This window comes from Tiliqua scincoides, chromosome 3 (genome assembly GCF_035046505.1).
Source record: "Tiliqua scincoides isolate rTilSci1 chromosome 3, rTilSci1.hap2, whole genome shotgun sequence".
NCBI classification, from domain to species: Eukaryota; Metazoa; Chordata; class Lepidosauria; order Squamata; family Scincidae; genus Tiliqua; species Tiliqua scincoides.
The window spans coordinates 45,895,749-45,914,985 of NC_089823.1; the positions used below are offsets into that span (position 1 = coordinate 45,895,749).

The 19,237-nt window shown below is 44.4% G+C and overlaps 1 protein-coding gene and 1 long non-coding RNA gene across 3 annotated transcripts in view; one reads left to right on the forward strand and one right to left on the reverse strand.

Moving 5' to 3' along the window:
• LOC136643799 (uncharacterized) overlaps positions 1-13,625 on the forward strand; it is a 31,442-nt gene extending 17,817 nt beyond the window's left edge. The window contains exons 2-3 of the long non-coding RNA XR_010794059.1: positions 12,996-13,096; positions 13,450-13,625. This is a non-coding gene — a long non-coding RNA (uncharacterized lncRNA). The remainder of the gene's footprint in view (positions 1-12,995; positions 13,097-13,449) is intronic.
• Positions 430-18,772, reverse strand: GJA5 (gap junction protein alpha 5). 2 transcript variants are annotated; one of them, XM_066619142.1, is made up of 3 exons: positions 18,315-18,772; positions 7,032-7,247; positions 430-4,137 (listed from the first exon to the last, which is right to left on the reverse strand). In XM_066619142.1, exon 3 carries the CDS (start codon positions 4,112-4,114, stop codon positions 3,005-3,007), a length of 1,110 nt encoding a protein of 369 aa, XP_066475239.1. In that variant the 5' UTR covers positions 4,115-4,137; positions 7,032-7,247; positions 18,315-18,772; the 3' UTR covers positions 430-3,004. The 2 variants fall into 2 exon arrangements, with proteins under 2 accessions (XP_066475239.1, XP_066475238.1); XM_066619141.1 differs by lacking the exon at positions 7,032-7,247.
• Positions 18,773-19,237: the final 465 nt, after the last annotated feature.

The window sequence follows — 19,237 nt, forward strand, 5'->3', positions numbered from 1 at the left end:
CTCTGACTGGACTTCCTGAGCATAGAAACTGTTTAGAACTTTCTACTGCTGATGTTTGAATGGTTCTCCAAAACACGATAGTTTATCTCACTTCTATTCCTGGGTGTATTTGTGCCAGGTTCTTTATATGCAACAGCACAGGTGTCAAAATTGGAATCAAGAGCACCAAATAAAAACAGCAATGATCAGTTGTGGCAGTAGACGTAGCGCAGAGCATCTAGCAATGAGCACCCACTTCTATCTTCTCTTGAAACTCAGCATAAATTGGGATGGTGGTTATTGCTGCCACCACCCAAGGCCAGGGAAGACCAAACAGGAGAAGACCGCCTTGGGGAAACTTCCCTCCCAAAAGAACTGAGAGCCCCACAATCCATGGGAGTCCCCTTAGAAGATGGGGCAACCCAAGAGAACTGAGACCAGGCAGGTTAATTAGTAACAATAAAAATAATTTTATTTTTATTAAGGGCTGAAGAATGTCAAAAAAGGTTAAAATAAACAGGCACAAATATGGCACTCGACAAATGATGGAAAGGCAAAGTTTAAGCGTATGAGTTGGGCAAAGAGTGGCACAGAGGTTAAAAAGCTAGCTGAAAATAAATCAAATGCTAATGCAACATGCAGGGTACCTTACCTATCCTCACACTAGTCCAGGATCTTGGTCCTTAAACCCACTCCTAGCTGGGCCAGTGGGCAATTCCCATCACTGTATCCCACTAACTGGATGAGAGATCAGGGCAAAGGTATGTGTGCATACATGACTCTGCTTTTTACAACCTGTGGGCATTAACTAGATTTTAACTTTTGGATTTGTCCCCTGAGATTACCTGAACCTCTTGAACCTCCTGCTCTTTTGGAGCCATGTGGGCTTCATGATTCAATGAACTGGCTCAAAGTTTTTGGTTTACCAGTCAGTTAGGGAAGAAGAAAAAAGGGCAAACATGCATCCAAATGACTCTGCAGTCACTTCGGTGATATCTAGGAGCCTCTGGTGATAGGAACATCCAAAAAGGCAGATAGGCAAAACATTTACAACAATGTACATCCCCACACAGTCACTGCATGTTTCTCTTAAGAGTTTTTCCCATGGGAAATATTTCCATTTAAAGAATGTTCTATTGAACAACTCTAATAAGTACTGTGAACTGACCAGCTGGTTGAGAGAGAGCTAAAGGCTCTCAGGAACTGCTGTGGCAGGCAGTGCACAGTGATATGGCTGACTGATGATGGCATTGATTGGCACTGCTGAGTGCGAAGAAGCCAGCAATTGATGAGGCCAGTCAGCTGGTATTGGTCTCTGAAAGAAGGTTGGCAGCAGAAAGGAGAGACAGAGATGGAGAATGGGTGGAGAGATGAAGAAGTGGTCACAGATGGAAGCAGGAGTGGAGGGATGGGTGAGGAAGTACTGAGAGAACAAAGCATAACTGAAAGAGGAGAAGGGTTAAAGGGTTAAAGGAAGAAGAAGGAAGGTGCAAGGGGGAAAAAAGCAGAGGATTGGGACAGAGTATCTTCAGTTAGTATCTTACTGAGCCAGAATATTGTCTAGGGTTGTGAGATTTTACAAATTCCAAAGTAGTTACACAACAGACATAAAAACATATCACAAATTCAAGTAGAATTCATTGCACATGAAGTTGAAATAAGTATGGTCAGCTGGTATAATGTGTGGGGTCCAACAGAGAAATGATAAGATATATATAAAGGCCAGCCTGTCTGTGAGGCCTCAGAGGTGAATTGGTGGAGCATGTGAATCTCCACCCAACCTCTTTTCTCTACTCCTCCACTTCCTTCCAATTCCTGTATTCAAAAAGGAAGAGGAGAATGGTATGGAACTGTGAAGGAGAAAGGAATGGAGGCAATAAAGTATCCCGCTGGGTAAGGGGCTGATGGCATTTGGTGTGCTACCTCAGATATCAGGAGGCCTTGGGCCAGCTCTGCCTGATGTTTTACTTTTCCAGAAGGAGTGAAGTTGATGTACTTCCAAAATCTAAAATTATTGCAAAACAGGAGTAGAGCAACGCAACCACAACCCTTCAGTATTGTGGCAACCCCAGAAATGAGAGCCAGCCTCATTTGAAGTAGAAGTTCAGTTCAGCAAGCCAGCTCTTAGTCTTTGACTGAGAAATTATGAATTATAGTTGTCATATGTCAACGCTGCAGAATGAAAGCAGCCAATGGTTACGCTCGGCTAGTTTGTGACTGAGGGTGTGTGCATACTGCCATTATTGAAACAGTCATGGTCCCCAGTCAAGTAACCCTGGGAACGATTGTCTTATGAAAGGGTTCAGGACATCCAAGGGATATTTCATAGCACCATCACAAAACTGCAATTCTTAGGGTACTTTGGGGAAGTCATAATGATTCTGTTGGTTTAAATTGGTGAGGTTACATATGATTCCCCTCAACAAGTGGGAAACCCTGGCCTCTGAGCGGCCCGCTTGGAGGCAGGCTGTGCAGCATGGCCTTTCCCAGTTTGAAGAGACACTTTGCCAACAGTCTGAGGCTAAGAGGCAAAGAAGGAAGGCCCATAGCCAGGGAGACAGACCAGGGACAGACTGCACTTGCTCCCGGTGTGGAAGGGATTGTCACTCCCGGATTGGCCTTTTCAGCCATACTAGACGCTGTGCCAGAACCACCTTTCAGAGCGCGATACCATAGTCTTTCGAGACTGAAGGTTGCCAATACCATATACATATGATTTGAGTCACGTGCTGTTTATGAGAATGCTAAGTGTCCTCCCTATTAACCGACACGTTTATTATTTATTTTAAAACGTTTTGTTTAAATGTTTAAAATTTATTTTAAAATGTTTCAAATTTCTGAACAATGATTTTTTTTAAATATAGATCTTTCACAAAAACCTTTTTGAATACACCATGCCATTCACTTTAAATGAGTCGAGGTGAATTGTATTGGAGCTCAGAGTGGCAGGATTTCAAAAGTTAAACTGCAGATATTTAGAATGGTAGGAGGGTCTTTCCTTCTGCTTGTCCCAGCGGAAGACAGTTCACACTGACAGGTCATCGGACCGAGCCTTACTGCTGGTGCGGCTGGTTTTGCTAAGCCTGCGCTTGTCTTGTAAGTAACCATTGGGCAGCAGGCTGGGTGCAGAGCTGTTGCTGGTCTCAGGATTCTGGTGATAGTTAACTTGAATAAACTGACTTCCTCCATCAACATCCTCTTGGTTATGAACCTTTTCTGTTGCAAAGTTGGCTGTGTTTTGCTGAGATGCCATTTTATTACTAAAGGGACTGATATACTTCCCACCAGAGTTGGCCAAACATTGATTAAAATCTGGAGGAGGAGTGCAACTTTGTGTGATCTTCACTTGGGACTCTGCCTCCAGTTTGTCTGTGATTGGGCTAGGGTTGCCTTTGCAAGAACCAGAAAGTCTCTGCTTGGCTTTTTTCCATCCCAAGTGATACAGTTCAGCCAGGCTTAAGAAGAGGGAAAGTGCTGCCACAGCAAGCATGAAGATGATAAAGATGTTCTTCTCTGTAGGCCGAGAGACATAGCAATTGACTGGATGTGGGCAGGGCTGGCGGTGGCAGGTGTAGAGGGTCTCCAAGAAGATTCCATACAGCATGTACTGCCCAACAATGAAAGCTATCTCCATTGTGGTGCGGATTAAAATGCTGCAGACATATGTGTTCAGCAATGTACCTTGAAGAATGATTCTCCCGGTTGGCTCCTCCCAACAGGACAGCTCTGCCTTCTCCACTGCAGGGTACTCCTGTTGGTGGAAAGAGTCACTATTGTTCTTTGTTGCCCTTGCTGCTTCTTTGACTTCCTTGAGTTTCCTCTTCTCCTCCATGCGCACAGTGTGCATTGCGTGGCCCATGTACAGTAGGGAAGGGGTGGAGACAAAGATAATCTGAAGAACCCAGTACCTGATGTGAGAGATGGGGAAAGCTTTGTCATAGCAGACGTTCTCGCAACCAGGCTGCCGGGTGTCACACATGAAGTCAGACTGTTCATCGCCCCAGGAGGACTCTGCCGCTGTGCCGAGCACAAGCATCCGAAAAATGAAGAGAACAGTCAACCAGACTTTCCCCACCACTGTGGAATGCTTGTGGACTTCCTCAAGGAATTCTCCCAGGAAGCTCCAGTCACCCATTTTGGCTCACAGGGGCTCAGCCTCTGGAGAAAGAGAGCAAGAAAGAGTGAGTGAGAGTGAAAGGAAGAGAAAACAGTTCCACTGGTTAGTATTTTGTTTACCAAACGAATGACATTTAAAAGGCTCTAAAACTGCCACAAAACCCATCATGGAACTCAAAAAAGGCAATTTCCCTCTTGTTAGTGTTGCATTACTTCATTACTGTATGGCAGTGGTTTTCAAACTCTCATGGAGAGTTTGAGCCACTGTAAGTGCTTGCAGGGGTGGGTGGGAGGCAGCGGGGGCAGGTGGAAGGCTAAAGCGGAAGTGGAGCGCAATCGCTCCGCTTTCACTTTCACTGCTGTGGGGAGCCCTGCCAAAGGTCGCACCGGGCTCCCCACACCCTTGGGAGGTTGCAGGAGGCTTGGGTAAGTGCACCCAAGCCCCTGTAGTCCCCTGAGCGGCGCAATCCTGGGGATTGCGCCGCTGCCTCCTCCCAGCCTCCAGTCTGCCCCCACCCCTTAAGGGGGCAGAGGCCAGGGCCCACAGGCTGGAGTGTCGCGACGCCCCAGTTTGAAAAGCCCTGCTGTATGGTAAGAACTGAAGTGCCTTCGGAAAGTTAAGATGTTTTTTTCTCACTCAGTTTCACCTATTAAAATTTCTCCCACTGACTCATCACCAAATGCTTTTGTTCACTAATCTATTCAATCAATGAAAACTTGCAGTTCTGTTTTTTAGTGCATCAAAGCACCAGTGTAAGTACACCAAAAGCTTCTGTCCCTCAGTAGCCTGTCTTGGGGTCACTTGAAACACAATCCTATGCAAGTCTACTCAGAAATAATTTCCATTGTGTTCAGTAGAGCTTACTTCCAGGAAAATGTGTACTGGATAGGATTGCTGCTTCAGAGCCCACGCCTGTTCTTGTCTGCTCAGACGTAAGTCCCATTTTAGTCCATGAGGCTTACTCCCAAGTAAGTGTGGATAGGATTGCAGCCTTTATGTGTCTAATATAACCCAAATCTTTGCTCAGTTTCAGTGTGAAGAAAGAACAGTCCATGCCAGAAAAGAATGACAGAAAATAGGACTGCTAATATTATCATGTCCTTATAATAAATCAACAGAGAAGCCACATTTGGATTAGCATGTACAGTTTTGGTTTGAAAAATAAAATTATGGGTGAAGGACATGATTGAGGCTTATGGAATTATGCATAGTATGGAGAGAGTGGCTTGAGCAATACTTTCCTTCCTCTCTCAAAACATTAAACTTCCCATGAAGTGTATTGTGTTGGCAACCTTCAGTCTCGAAAGACTATGGTATCGCGCTCTGATCCCATGAAGTGATCATCCCATGAAACTGGTTGGTAGGAAATTTAGAACATGCAAAAGGCAGTACTTCTTCATATCATCTATGGCAGGGTTTCTCAGACTGTGGGTCGGGACCCATGAGGTGGGTTGTGAGTCAATTTCAGGTGGGTCCCCATTCATTTCAATATTTTTAATATATTTGACTTGATATGACATGGTATGTGACTGCATTTGTGGAAATGTTACAGATCTGTACTTTTAACAAGCTACTATTTATATTCTTTTAACAATGATAGTCAATGGGACTTACTCCTGGGTAAGTATGGGTAGGATTGCAGCCTAGGATCGATAAAAATTTTCCTGCTTGATGACATCACTTCCAGTGGGTTCTGACAGATTCTCATTCTAAAAAGTGGGTCCTGGTGCTAAATGTGTGAGAACCACTGATCTATGGAATTTGCTACTGCAAGACGTGATGATGGTCACTAGTTGGATGGCTGTCAAAGGAGACAAACTCACGGAGGACAGGTCTATAGTGGCTACTTGTCACAATTGCTGCATGCTTCCTGCAAGCTTAGCGGGAGCAGACATCTGAATATCAGTTGCAGGGGAGCAATGGCAGAAGAGAAAAGTCCTTTCCTGGTGGCACCTGGTTGAACATTGTGGATGTCAGGATGCTGGGCTGGATGGGCCTTATATGGATCTGTTCAATTGTAATTCTATGTATCTGGACATTGCACTCCAAATCCCAGTGGCCCTTTGCTTTTAGGTCACCCAATTATTAAACACCATTTATTTAATATGTTTAATTTGTTTATTAAACACCATTTGCAGGGGAGAGAGGATGGCATTTTTGAATTCATAACTATTACTCATGCTATTACATGCTCTGAATGAGAGTGAGGACTGAACCATACTGCAAATCACTACTTGGTGCTCCAAACAAAGCAGTGAACTTGGAAAGCCAAGCATAGTTGATGAATGTACAGAGCACACTGGCACTGGCAGGGTGGTTGGGGGTGGGGGTGGGGAATCAATTCCTCCTGTGTAAGCCTCCATTTTGAGGCCCAATCCTATTCAATTTTCCAGCACTGGTGCAGCCATGCCAACAGGGTGTCTGCTGCATCCTGCAGTGGGGAAATGGTCACAGAGCCCTCCTCAAGGTAAGGAATTGTTTGTTCCCTTACTTTGGGACTGCATTGGCACTGGAAAGGTGGATAGGATAGGACCCATAGAGAGCCCTTTTTGTCTGAGCTTCAGCTCTGTTTTCAGCCTGGAAAGCCAAGAATTTTTCCCTTCCAAAAAAAGTTGATGCTTAAATTTAAAACGGAGCAGCAGATATATGAATAGCGGAACCCAGCATCTACGTTTTCCCACAGGAAAAGTGACTGAAGATTGCCAACCTTGCAATCTGTTTGTTTGTTGCAATCAACAACAAACTTGTTTGTTCGCAATCTGGTGTCTGTTTTCTTTGTGTCTTTTCATCTTTTAAAGATTGTTAGCCCCTTTGGGATGGGAACCATTTTCTAATATTATTTTTAAGTTTAAGTTGTATGTACAGGCACAAAATGCAGGGCTAGCAGAAGACTTTTTGTTGCCTGAAACAGTGTTCTAAATATTGCCTTCCTTACCTGATGATGTGACAACCTCTAGTCCTCCAGAACTCTAGCCCACCACTCATCTCTCTTCCATCCTTCTGTTTTATCCCCCTCTTCCTTTTTTAATCCCAGGAGCAGGAGGAGAAAGAGGAGACTCAGTGGAGGCAAGCAGGTCGAGAGCTGTGTGCACCCTTGGCCAACCTGTTGCCTGACGTGACCACTTCTTTTGGCTTAATGGATGAGCCGGACCTGGTAGAAGGTGAAGGTTGAAAGGGAGCTTGGATGTCACTGTGCTCAGTTCAGCATCCTTGACAAGTGGCTACCCAGTTTCCCCTTAAAATCCTCCAATGAGGGAGAGTTCACAACTGCACAAGGCAGCCTGTTTCAGTGCTGGACAATTCTTACAGTTAAGAACATCTTCTAAAATGTGTAACGTTGGGAGACTCAGAAGCTACCATGCAAAATAATGGTTGATGCTGAAAATTTATCTTGAATTTTCTGGGTTTTAAAGAACAAAGATCTTTGTGCAGAAGGGACATTGCCTGCTTGACCTGATGCTGTTTTCCTTCAGTTGAGACATTACTATAATGGTGTGGAAACAGCTTTCATTCCGTGGTATTGTTTCAATGCGTAGAAGCCCAGTACCACATAAGCACCAATTCTGTGGCTCCTTACCACACACACTTCTTGCCTGGCCAGGATCACAGGCAACAATTTCTTGACAGGAACCCATATGACTGGCCCCACTCATGTTGGTCACAGCAACATTTCAGCAACACCCTGGGATGAAAACCATGGGATGCCAGCCATCACCATAACATCTAAAGAGTCATAAAGACAAGCAGTGTCAGGTTTCAGGCAGACAAACAACAATTTCAAGCCAAGGACGCATGTAATTGGGCCCAGCCATGTAGGGTTACAGCAACGTTTCAGCAACACACTGGGTTGAAACTATGTGATTCCTCTGCCAGTCATTGCTGTAACATCTGAAGAGTCGAAAAGACAAGCAGCATCAGGTTTCAGGCAAACGACTTAAACTAAGTGGTTCCCCTTTTGCACAAGTGAAGGTGTTTGTTTAGCAGGGAATGAACCCATTGAAAAGTGCCTCCACCTTTGGGTGGTTGCCCAACAGTGAGAGGGCCTTTTCTGTGGTGGTGCCCAAATTCTGAGACTTCTCCCTGGGACTTCTTTATAGAGTCACAACTGCTTTCTTTTAGTTACCAAAGTTCTATTTTCCCATGTTTTTAGTAGTATGTAAAACCTTACATCATGGTCTCAGCTTCTGCTTTGACTTAGCTATTTTAATTTGCGTTTAGCTACTGCTTCTGTCGTTTATTGTTATCTTTTTTTCTTGCTTATCTTTCAGAGTGCTCAGGGTGGCATAAGGGTTCTCCCCTACCTTTTATCTTCACAACAATCTTGTAAACTAGGTTAGGCTGAAAAAGTGACTGGCTCAAGGAAGTGGCATAGCTAGCCACTGTGCCACTGGGGCAAACTTCAAAATTATGCCTTCCCACTGCACGCCCAGAAGTGACACGATTATTTTCAGGAGATAACAGCACTCATTTCTCAATACTGCCATGGTCATTTTTCACATGAAAACCCCAAAAAGTAAGCACCTCTTTGACAATACCTCATAACTCAGAATGCTCCTTGAGCCTTTAAACGGGGACAAATCCCCGTTTAAAGGTGCTGGGAGCTCTTCTGAGTTGTGGGGAGGTGAGGGGGAGACAGTTGCCCCAAGTGCCATACTGCCAGGGGAAGTCAATGTGACTTGGAGTATCCTCTGGAGCCTTAAACAGGGACTTCTGCTTTTCACAAAAATTGGAAGTTCCTGTTTAAAGGCTTCAATCTGAGTCACATTCAATTAACCCCCCTCTGCCTCCTTAGCAACAACACTGGCTCAAGGTCACTCACAGCACAATCCTATGCATATCTACTCAGAAGTAAGTCCCATTGTATTTAATGAGGTTTATTCTCAGGAAAGTGTGTACTGGATTGCAGCCTCAGTTGGCTTCATGGTTGAAGAGGGTTTTGAACATGGATCTCTCCAGGCCAAACCTGCTGCTCTAATGTATACCATACTGACTTTTAATAATAAATTTAAGCTGCTCCCACATGTTTGCTATAATGCCCAAAGGATTAGTATGTGTACATTCTGGAATTAATACAGCCAGAAGCATGGTACAAAAAAGAATGTATTTTACAAAATCCTGCACTGAAGTTAGTGGTATGCTTAATGGTACCAGATTGATACTACAGATGTGGCTAAGTTTGCAGACGACACCAAACTTTTCCAAGTGGTGAAGACCAGAAGTGATTGTGAGGAGCTCCAGAAGGATCTCTCCAGACTGGCAGAATGGGCAGCAAAATGGCAGATGCGCTTCAATGTCAGTAAGTGTAAAGTCATGCACATTGGGGCAAAAAATCAAAACTTTAGCTATAGGCTGATGGGTTCTGAGCTGTCTGTGACAGATCAGGAGAGAGATCTTGGGGTGGTGGTGGACAGGTCGATTAAAGTGTCGATCCAATGTACGGCGGCAGTGAAGAAGGCCAATTCTATGCTTGGGATCATTAGGAAGGGTATTGAGAACAAAACGGCTAGTATTATAATGCCGTTGTACAAATCTATGGTAAGGGCACACCTGGAGTATTGTGTTCAGTTCTGGTTGCCGCATCTCAAAAAAGACATAGTGGAAATGGAAAAGGTGCAAAAGAGAGCGACTAAGATGATTGCTGGGCTGAGGCACCTTCCTTATGAGGAAAGGCTACGGTGTTTGGGCCTCTTCAGCCTAGAAAAGAGACGCCTGAGGGGGGACATGATTGAGACATACAAAATTATGCAGGGGATGGACAGAGTGGATAGGGAGATGCTCTTTACACTCTCACATAATACCAGAACCAGGGGACATCCACTAAAATTGAGTGTTGGGCGGGTTAGGACAGACAAAAGAAAATATTTCTTTACTCAGCGTGTGGTCGGTCTGTGGAACTCCTTGCCACAGGATGTGGTGCTGGCGTCTAGCCTAGAAGCCTTTAAAAGGGGATTGGACAAGTTTCTGGAGGAAAAATCCATTATGGGGTACAAGCCATGATGTGTATGCGCAACCTCCTGATTTTAGAAATGGGTTATGTCAGAATGCCAGATGCAAGGGAGGGCACCAGGATGAGGTATCTTGTTATCTGGTGTGCTCCCTGGGGCATTTGGTGGGCCGCTGTGAGATACAGGAAGCTGGACTAGATGGGCCTATGGCCTGATCCAGTGGGGCTGTTCTTATGTTCTTATGTGCCAATCAACAGGAGAAAGAGTCTGAACACCTCTGAGATCACAGAGAGAAGCAGCTGAATCTGATGCAGTCTTATACAAATACAACTGTGAAACTCACATCCATGTTTATGAATAGTGCTTCATAGGCAGAGAACCAGATGAACCTGTAACTGAAGGATAATTCTGAGTGGCAGATAATGACCTTGGGCTTGAGTATAACAGAAGGCTGTTACACAGATAGTGAATACTAAGTAAACTAGGACTGTCTTTATCAGTGACTTCAAAGTAGAGTTAACTGACACGTAGCTAAGGATATAAATCGTATGGCTGGTACTAAATTGGGAGGTGTTGGGTACACCAGTGAGGACAGCCAAATAATATGGAGCAACCTACACAGATTAGGAAATATTGGCATAGTGAACTAGATGAAGTATAGTGGCACTGATACAGTGTAATTGTCTGGGAAAGGGCATTGTAAATACCACTTGGCATTATGAATTTTGTACAGAAATATCACACACTGTACTTGTGTTTCATGGCATCTCAGGTCCACTTGTTGTAAGCTTTCCCTTCTACTCCTGTTTGTATATATTTGTCAATTGCAGATACTTGGAGGTAGTATTGCACAGAACGTAACTCAAAAATTCTTATCCATGCTTATGAATGCTTCTGCTACTGTCATCCATAAAAAAGCTCCTGCCACAACATATCTGTTAGTCTTTAAGATGCCAAAAGAGGAAAGCAAAAGAGACTCTCAAAAGACCACAAAAGTATGAAACGTATAATATATTAGCATCAAACTTGTCAGAAGAATCTCAGCCAAGATCAACCCTATCATGAGAGGGGACCGAGAACTCAATCCCATGTCTTCTCAGAGGGAAATTCCATTATAGTCAATGAGGCTTACAGCCAGAAAAGCATGGATAGGATGCAGCCTGAGGTGGTCGCTGCCACCTCTCCCGGCCCTCTGCCCACACAGCACCTGTATTCACCTGCACTCTAAATCACGTCTCACTCAGGAAGAGTAAGCAAGAGGAGGACTGGGGCAAAGGCCATCCTCTTCTATCTCCAGCATTGCTGCTGCTGTGGTGCAAGAGAAAAAGGCAGGAAGGGGCTTCCAGGAGAGTGATCAAAACAGGATCACTCTGCTGCCACCACTTTCTTGCCCAACCAGGTATGGCAGAGCGGGCAAGGAGGAGATGATTCTCGCCCTGCCTCCTTTACATCTTTACACCTCTGCCACTGCCTCCTTGTTTCCACCTTCTCAGGTCTTCCAACGGAGTAGAGCATGCTGGTTTCTCTGCCCGGTCTGCTTGTTTGAAGATACAGTCAGAAAGGAACAAGGTGGAGGAGGCAGCGGTCAGATAGGAGAGGGGGATGCTTCAAGATTGCTGCATTGCACTTCCCCCTCTTCTCCTTGCCCAGCAACTTCCTTAAGCAGTGAGGTGCTTAAGAAAGGACAAGGAGGCAGAGGCAGCAGGAGAAGTGGCAGGTCATATGGACAAAAAAGGGGGGGGCAAAAAAATTAGAGTGTTGCTTAAACTTGGGACTGTGCCTAGTCCCAGCTTGAAGGAATCTGTGTTTCTGGGAAAAAATATTTTTTGTGTTCTCTAGAAGAAAGCAACTTGCCAAATTGCTGTCAGGAACACTTTGTGTCTTACATTGATCTCTTCCCCCCTCCCCCTTTTGTTTTTCTTGTAAGCCTCTTTGCTACTGTAGTAAAAGGGATAAAATGTTTAAATAAATAAAAATGCCCTACACACACAGAGGAACAGACCGGTGTTTCTTCTTTATATGTGTCATATATGTGTCATAAATTATATATCTTAGGGCACAATCCTAACCGGCAGTTATACCGGCATAGGTGGTCCTGGAGGGTCGCAAATGTGCCGTAAAGCACGTTTGCACCTCTGTGGGTGAGAGCTGCGTCGGCAGGCAGAAGCCTCCACCGCGGCTCCCGCGCTGCTGCTTGTGTTGGCGCAAGCGCGCTGACACAAGCAGCAAAGGTGGGCGTGGGGAGGAGGCAGGAGAGGGCATTACTGGGTGGGGGGAGGGCGTGCCCAGGGAAGGGCATGCGGGGAGCGAAGGTTAGGGCTGGATCCCAACCCCTGTCCCTGGGGCGAGCAGAGCAGCTTTGTGTCGCTCCGCTCTCCTTGGACTTGCGCCACCACCAGAGGTGGCGCAGGTCCAAGGAGACCCATAGGGGCACGCAGCCCTTACCCGGGGTAAGGGGAAGAGCTTACCCTTGCCCCTGGCTGAGCTGCTGCTCACTGCAAACCTGCGTTGGATGCAGCGCAAGCCTCCTGGCTTGCCTGCTCCAGCACAGGTTTGGATTGCGCCCTTATTTGTATGTGTCATATGCACCCATTCTGTCCACATAAACCGAGAAGGTGAAATTTTTTTCTGTTTTGTACTGGGAGTAATAGGGAAGAAAAAAACCCCAAAGGCCCCTGAATTTTAAGTTTTTATGGGAACAAATAGTACTGTTGTCCTTGAATGGATATTCCCCAAACGTCACACTGTGAAGTGGGAGCACAAGATTGTCAGATTTATCACTAGGAGGAAACTGACTTCTTGCCATGCTCTTTGTTTCCCAGGGGTTGCTGTCTGCTGTGCTGTGTCCCATCTTTTGGCCTCTTCTTTATCTTGCCTCAACGTGATGGCACCCCAGGCATGCCACACAATCCCTGGGTGCCTAATAACTGCTCATTCCTCCCATTTCTTTTCAGTGCTGTGAGATAAAGCAAGCAGAAACAGAAGGGCAGGATATGTGAAATCCACCTAAAGGCCAAAGAGAAAAGGACTTGAAGAGGAGTGATGGCATATTCTGGTATGTTTCAAATTCCCTCCAGTGAAGGGCTGACATTCTCAAGGGCAGAGTACAGGGATAAAATAAAACATTAAATGGGTAAAAATAAAGAAATACTTGTGGCAGCAGGAATACTTGGCATAGTTCTCAAGTGGCCATTTGAACTCTGAACCCTTCCGAATTCTCCCAGCATAGCAAAATCCAGGGAGAAGGTGTGATTGTAAGTAAGACTGTTCTATGTGGAAAATTAATTTCCAGTTTTGCTAGTGAAAGGACTACCACCTCTTCCTCTGTTTTTGCTCTGTCCCACAACATGAGTTTTGATTAGTATTAAAGGCAAGACAGAATAACTAGAGGTTTTTATTTTTTCAAAGGGAGAGTGCATCCAGTGCATGAAATCTGCAAGACACCTCCTGCTTTCCACATTAAGAGGCTCACTTGGTTTTTCATCTTGTTCTCTATTATCGTCCACTCTTTTGGGTGGTGGTGGTTTCCATGCTGAACATTCTGCCTGATTAAGAGCTCTGGTGAAGTTGTGGATTTTCTCGTTTGTGACCTTTCAGTTAGTCCCAATAAAGTTATAGCCCTACTATTGTTTCTGGATTTTTTTTTTAATTCACAGACCAACATGGCTATCTGCAATTTTTGCCAGAGCATAATGAATCAAATATGGTAGCGTTTGACCCGAAATTTTGCATGAAGCCTTAATTAATGAAGTCCCTCTTAGACTATGTAAGGCTGACCATTACTGGAGACTTTAAAGCACTGCCGTCACTAGGGGGTGTGTAGATCACACCGGGAGATGCACTATTGGGTGGGGGTGTATGACATCACTACTGGCAAAAATTTTAAAATCTTCATATCTTCGAATAATACCATGCTGTATATCATTCAATTTAATGCAGAATGCAATGAAACAAACTGCACTGAAATAGCTGTATTCTATCAAAAGTTATAGCCAAAAAAGCCAGAAATGAAAATCACAACTGCCTTATGTAACAAAAAATGGATTTCTTTAACTCAAAACTGACCAATGAGACTGATTCTTCTGAGAGTCAATGAGGTGTTATTATGACACAGCAGAGAACCAACTGGGTGTTAGCATGAGTCAGCTCTCATTTCCATGTATCAGAGCTAATATTAGCACTTTTATTCCATTGTGTGTTGTCAAATTTGGTTGGTTTTTGGTTGGTTAATGATTTGTTAGGTGACCTGTACAGTTATAGATTAAAATAAAGTTAATATGGGTTATACCAACTCTAGTGATGCCACTGCATTTAGGTTGTGTGTATGATATTGTAATTTATTCTGTATGGTCTGGTATGGAAGGAGGTCCATCGTGGGGGTAACATTGCATCTTGCACCAGGTGATGCAGACCCTAGTGACGCCTCTGTTTTAAGATATAGAGCAACAGGAATGACTGTCCCTAGTTCAGCATCATTAACACAATAACAGTACATATACTGAGGAAAGTGGAAGCCTGTTCACCTGATTTTCATAGTTCTCAAAAGCAGCTACTCCCCCTTGAGTCTATATAAGTTACAGCACAATCCTATGCATGTCTACTCAGAAGTAAGTCCCACTGAGTTCAATAGGATCTATTCCTAAGTAAGTGTGTATAAAATTGCAGAGCCCAGTCCTGAGCTAGGCGCTCTGGCTTTCCGCCGGACCGCACTGTTGCAAACATGCCACAAGGTACACCTGCAAGGCTTACTGCTGGGCCAGCACCCATGCTAGCCCAGTGCTGGCTGGGGCTGGGCTAGTGCCGGGCAGGCGCCCGTCCTCTGCTGCTCAAGCCATGGCATGGTAAGCAGGGGCGGGGAGGAGGCATTCCGGGGAGGAGGGAGACATGGGGAGGTTGGAGAGAGGGTGGGTGGGAGGCATGACGGGGAGGTGGGGTGGGGAGAGGGTGGGTGGGAGGCATGCCAGGGGGAGGCAGGCAGGCGGTGGGTCAGTTGGAGCTCAGCTCCACTGGATCCTGTCTGTCTGTGCAGGGCTCGGTGCCTTACATCAGGGGTGTCCAAAGTTTTTGGCAGGAGCGCCACATCAGCTCTCTGATACTGTGTCGGGGGCCAGGGAAAAAAAGAATTAATTTACATTTAAAATTTGAATAAATTTACATAAGTTTACATAAATGTATTAAAAACGAACTTATATGAATGACTGAAGGTCTTGCAATAGCTCAAGGCCTATAAAAGGCCTTGCACAAAGCAAGACTGGCCTTTCCTTTGCTGCTGCTGCATCACAGTTGTGAAACAGCAAGAAGTGGAGGGAGCCCTCATCCCACAGCTCACGTGAGAGGTCAGTTGCCCTCACGCTGCGAGCAGTTGCGTCGGGCCAGTGCAGGCTCCAACAAATCTCTGGAGAGCCAGAGGCTCATTGGAGACTGGGGGCTTCCTGAGGGCCACATTGAGAGGCCTCGAGGGTCGCATGTGGCCCCAGGGCCGGGGTTTGGGCACCCCTGCCCTACATGAATGCCTTTACTTTACTGCCTTGAGTTTACTGCCTTTGGTCAGTGGTAGCCCCATTGCGAGGCTGCTTCCCTTACCCTGGGGAAGGGGACTTTCGTCCCCTTCTCCTGAGGTGCCACCTGCTGCAGGCTGAGGTGCACAGGATGCGGCAGCAGCCGTTCTTGGTGCCACTGCAGCTGCGTGCCCCGGGCAGCTCAGGATTGGGCTACCCATGATATAGTAGAACTGAGTGGACCAAATAGCAAAAAAAAAAAAAAAATCTGATGTAGTACATTCAGTGTCTAAGGTAAGCCAAAGTAAGTTAATACCTTTATTAGGACTATCTCAGAAAATGTCATACAAAGGGAGCAGCAAGCTTTCAAGTTCTTTAGAACTTTTCTTCAGGCAAGATGATAGACAAAATAATGGGGTTAGGGAGAGAGTAAAATGTCCGCTTGGTGATAAAGTTTCCATTCTCCAGAGCTGAGTGTGGGGGGAGGACTGCATGCTTAGCTGGATCAGACTCTGCTAGATGAGAGACATTTTGCATGGAGGGCCACTTGGACAAAGAAACAAAAATGGCTGTTCTTCCATCGTGCAAAATATATCTAGCTTTTGCTTGGAGCTATCTCCAGCTCTAAGTGAAACCCACAGTTCCTTTGGAGGGAACTTGAAACGTGGTGTTCTTTATACTGAAAAGCTAAAGATCAATTTCAGGTAGTGCACTAGGCACATATCTTTCATCCCAGTCCTAACCAACTTTCCAGCACCAATGCAGCCACAATGAACCCCCGAGGTAAGGGATCAGAAATGTTCCCTTACCATGAGGAGGCTTCCAAGACTGCCCCCAACCACAGGATGCAGTGCATGCCCTGTTGGCATGGCTAACTTGGCACTGGAAAGTTAGGATTGGGTTGTTTGAATGCCAAGATGCTGCTGACAGGGAGATGTGTTCTTGTGTATGTGTTTCTTAAAAGACTTCGTGAGTGCTCATCTACTTGGGTGGTTCAGCCCGAGCTTCTTAAACATTTTAGAAATCCTATGAGAAAAGTCACAACGTGACAGTTGGGGGGGGGGGGATGAGCCTCATTGCATAGGAATTATCACATATTTCAGCAAAAGTAGTACCAGTAGTATTAGCCAGGGTAGATGTTTTGCAGGGCTCAATTTGCAGGGCAGATGTTTGTATGTGACACGAGTGATGGAGGTGTACCTTCATTTTCAAAACAGCTACTGGTGTAGGTACACACACATACATGGGAAGGAAATGTCTACAAATATATCCATTAAATACTGCATGTGTGTTTGTGTCTCAGGGGGCTAGTATTTCACATCCAATCAAAGGTATTGTCCAGTCAAAGGTATTGTTCCAGAAAGCTGCAAGAAAAGCTCCAAAACAGCATCATCATCATTTGGGCATTGCTTGGCAGAGAAATTTAGAAACTTGAGCCAAGACAAGTGGGAATTCAAAAGAGGTGTTTGGAGTCAGATTACTGGAAAAATTGGCTGGCTTTCCTCTGCTTGTCACTGGCACTGAGCATCCCATAAGAATAACTGTGTGACTACTTCATTCATGTTTTTTCTTTGGTTTGGTTCAAAAGCTATGTTTGTGATGGCAGTATTTGGCTCCTGTAGCCCCTTCATTTACCACCTTCCTTGTTATGGCTTATAAACGTTTCTGCTGAAGAACACCTCTGATAGTCCTTGGATCAGGCTAGCTTAAACCAAATCTTTCATCAGGAGATGAAAGATTTGTCTCCTGTTTCCAAGAAGTAAGAAAATTTTTATAGGTTTTTCTGAGATTAGAAGACTTCTTTGCAAACTTCATCACCACCACCAGAATTATCCTCATCATGATGTGACTATTTAAATGTAAACATTAAGCAAAAATCTAGCACCAATTCTAGCACTTGTCTCCCCAAACGCTTACAAAACAGTAAAAGCAAAAATCAAAAACCCAACGATATCAAAAATTCTTTACTAAGCAAAGTGTATTTAGTAGTTACACATTTCTGTGGTTACCAGATAGCAACATTCTAATTAAAAAGTGAACTAACAGGCAAATCACAATTTTAGATTACTGCTTGGGAAGACAGAATGTTGATAAGAATAACATTTATTACTATATGTACACATTGACGACATTAGGAGGATGCAATCTGTCAAGGAACAACATTCTAAAGTACTCTAAAGGGAAAAAAAGGCTGAACTAAGGCTGCAATCCAATACATATTTTCCTTGGAGTAAGCCCCATTGAATACAATGGAACTGAATTCTAAGTAGACATGTATAGGCTTGCACTGTTCATCACCTAGCACATCATGTTTTTTACCCATGTTTTTTTAACCCTATATTTACTTCACATGATTGCATTGAAAAAATTTCTTTCCCTCTGCTGTAGTAAAAGACTCCTTTCTTTGGTTCCACAAACTTCACAAACAAGCTAAAATCTCTTGAAAGAAGCTTCTGTTACACTGTTGAAAGAAGCACACTGATGGTTCTTAATATTTGAATTAAATGAAAGAGAGATGGTTACAAGTTCTTGTTGTCCTAGACTGCAATCCTATACATACTTACTAGGGATTGTCCCATTGAATTTCAAGGTGCTTACTTTTGAGAAGGCAAGAATAGGTCGTTAGGCTCCAATTCTCCACAATCCAGGTCCTTTCCCAGGAGTATATTTCATTGGTTTCAAGGGTCAAGGTGAGAAGACTGCAACTTTACACTTTCACACTCTCTCTCCAATCTGATTTTCCATTTGTTTATTATTATTGGCAATTTTACTCACCTGTGTCTCCTCTTGTGTCTTGAAATTTTTGTTCTGTTCTTCAAGAGGGAGTTTTAATATTTGCTTTCTACTTCCTATTCCGTAGTCTTAATCATCTTCTCTTTCTCTTTCCACTGTTTTCTTTCACTCTTTTTCCCACCTCTTCTTTCTTTCGCTCCCTCTTAAACTCTGTTTCCCCTCCTCCCAATGTATTCACATTCCTTCCTCACACTTGGTCCTCCTCACCCCTTTTGTAGTCAATTTTTTTTAATAGTCATTCTATAGATATTCTTAGCCTTCTTCCACGGTTCACCTTTCCAGTTTGTCCCTGCAGACATTTTACACCAACTGCTTGTTTTAACACTGCCCTTTTCAGTCGTCAGGATATAAGCACTGCACATCTAACCCTCTTCAGATAACAAGACGCTATCAAGCCTTTCATTAGAGTGAGAAACAGTGATGCCCCTTGTGTAACCAGAGATCTCTGAGAAACTTTTCCCCACTCAAGAAGGAAAAGAGGGGGTGAGTGATTATGGGTGGGGTGAAAATAAGCTGTCCTTTGCTTCTTCTCTGGAGCTCAACCAATCAAAGCATAATTCCTGATGGTCATACAGTTTTATTTCCCAAGCATGCTTTGCTTAGGAGGAAAAAAAAGACATATATATTCCTGCAGGATAGGGGAAAATTTGTCCAGACCTACAAGAGTGGTGTAAACAAGGAGGACAAATGTCTGCAGATTAAAATTGACAGCTGGTCAAGAATTACCTAACTGGTTTAAATGAATTCAAGTCACCTAGACCAGATGAACTGTACATTAGGGAACTGGGGTATTTGATAAGGGGCCCTTATCTGAAAAATCCTGGAAAGGCAGGAAAGGTGCTACAAGACTAGAAAGGCTAATGTTGTCCTGATCTTCAAAACGGGAGAAAAGGAGAACCCAGATA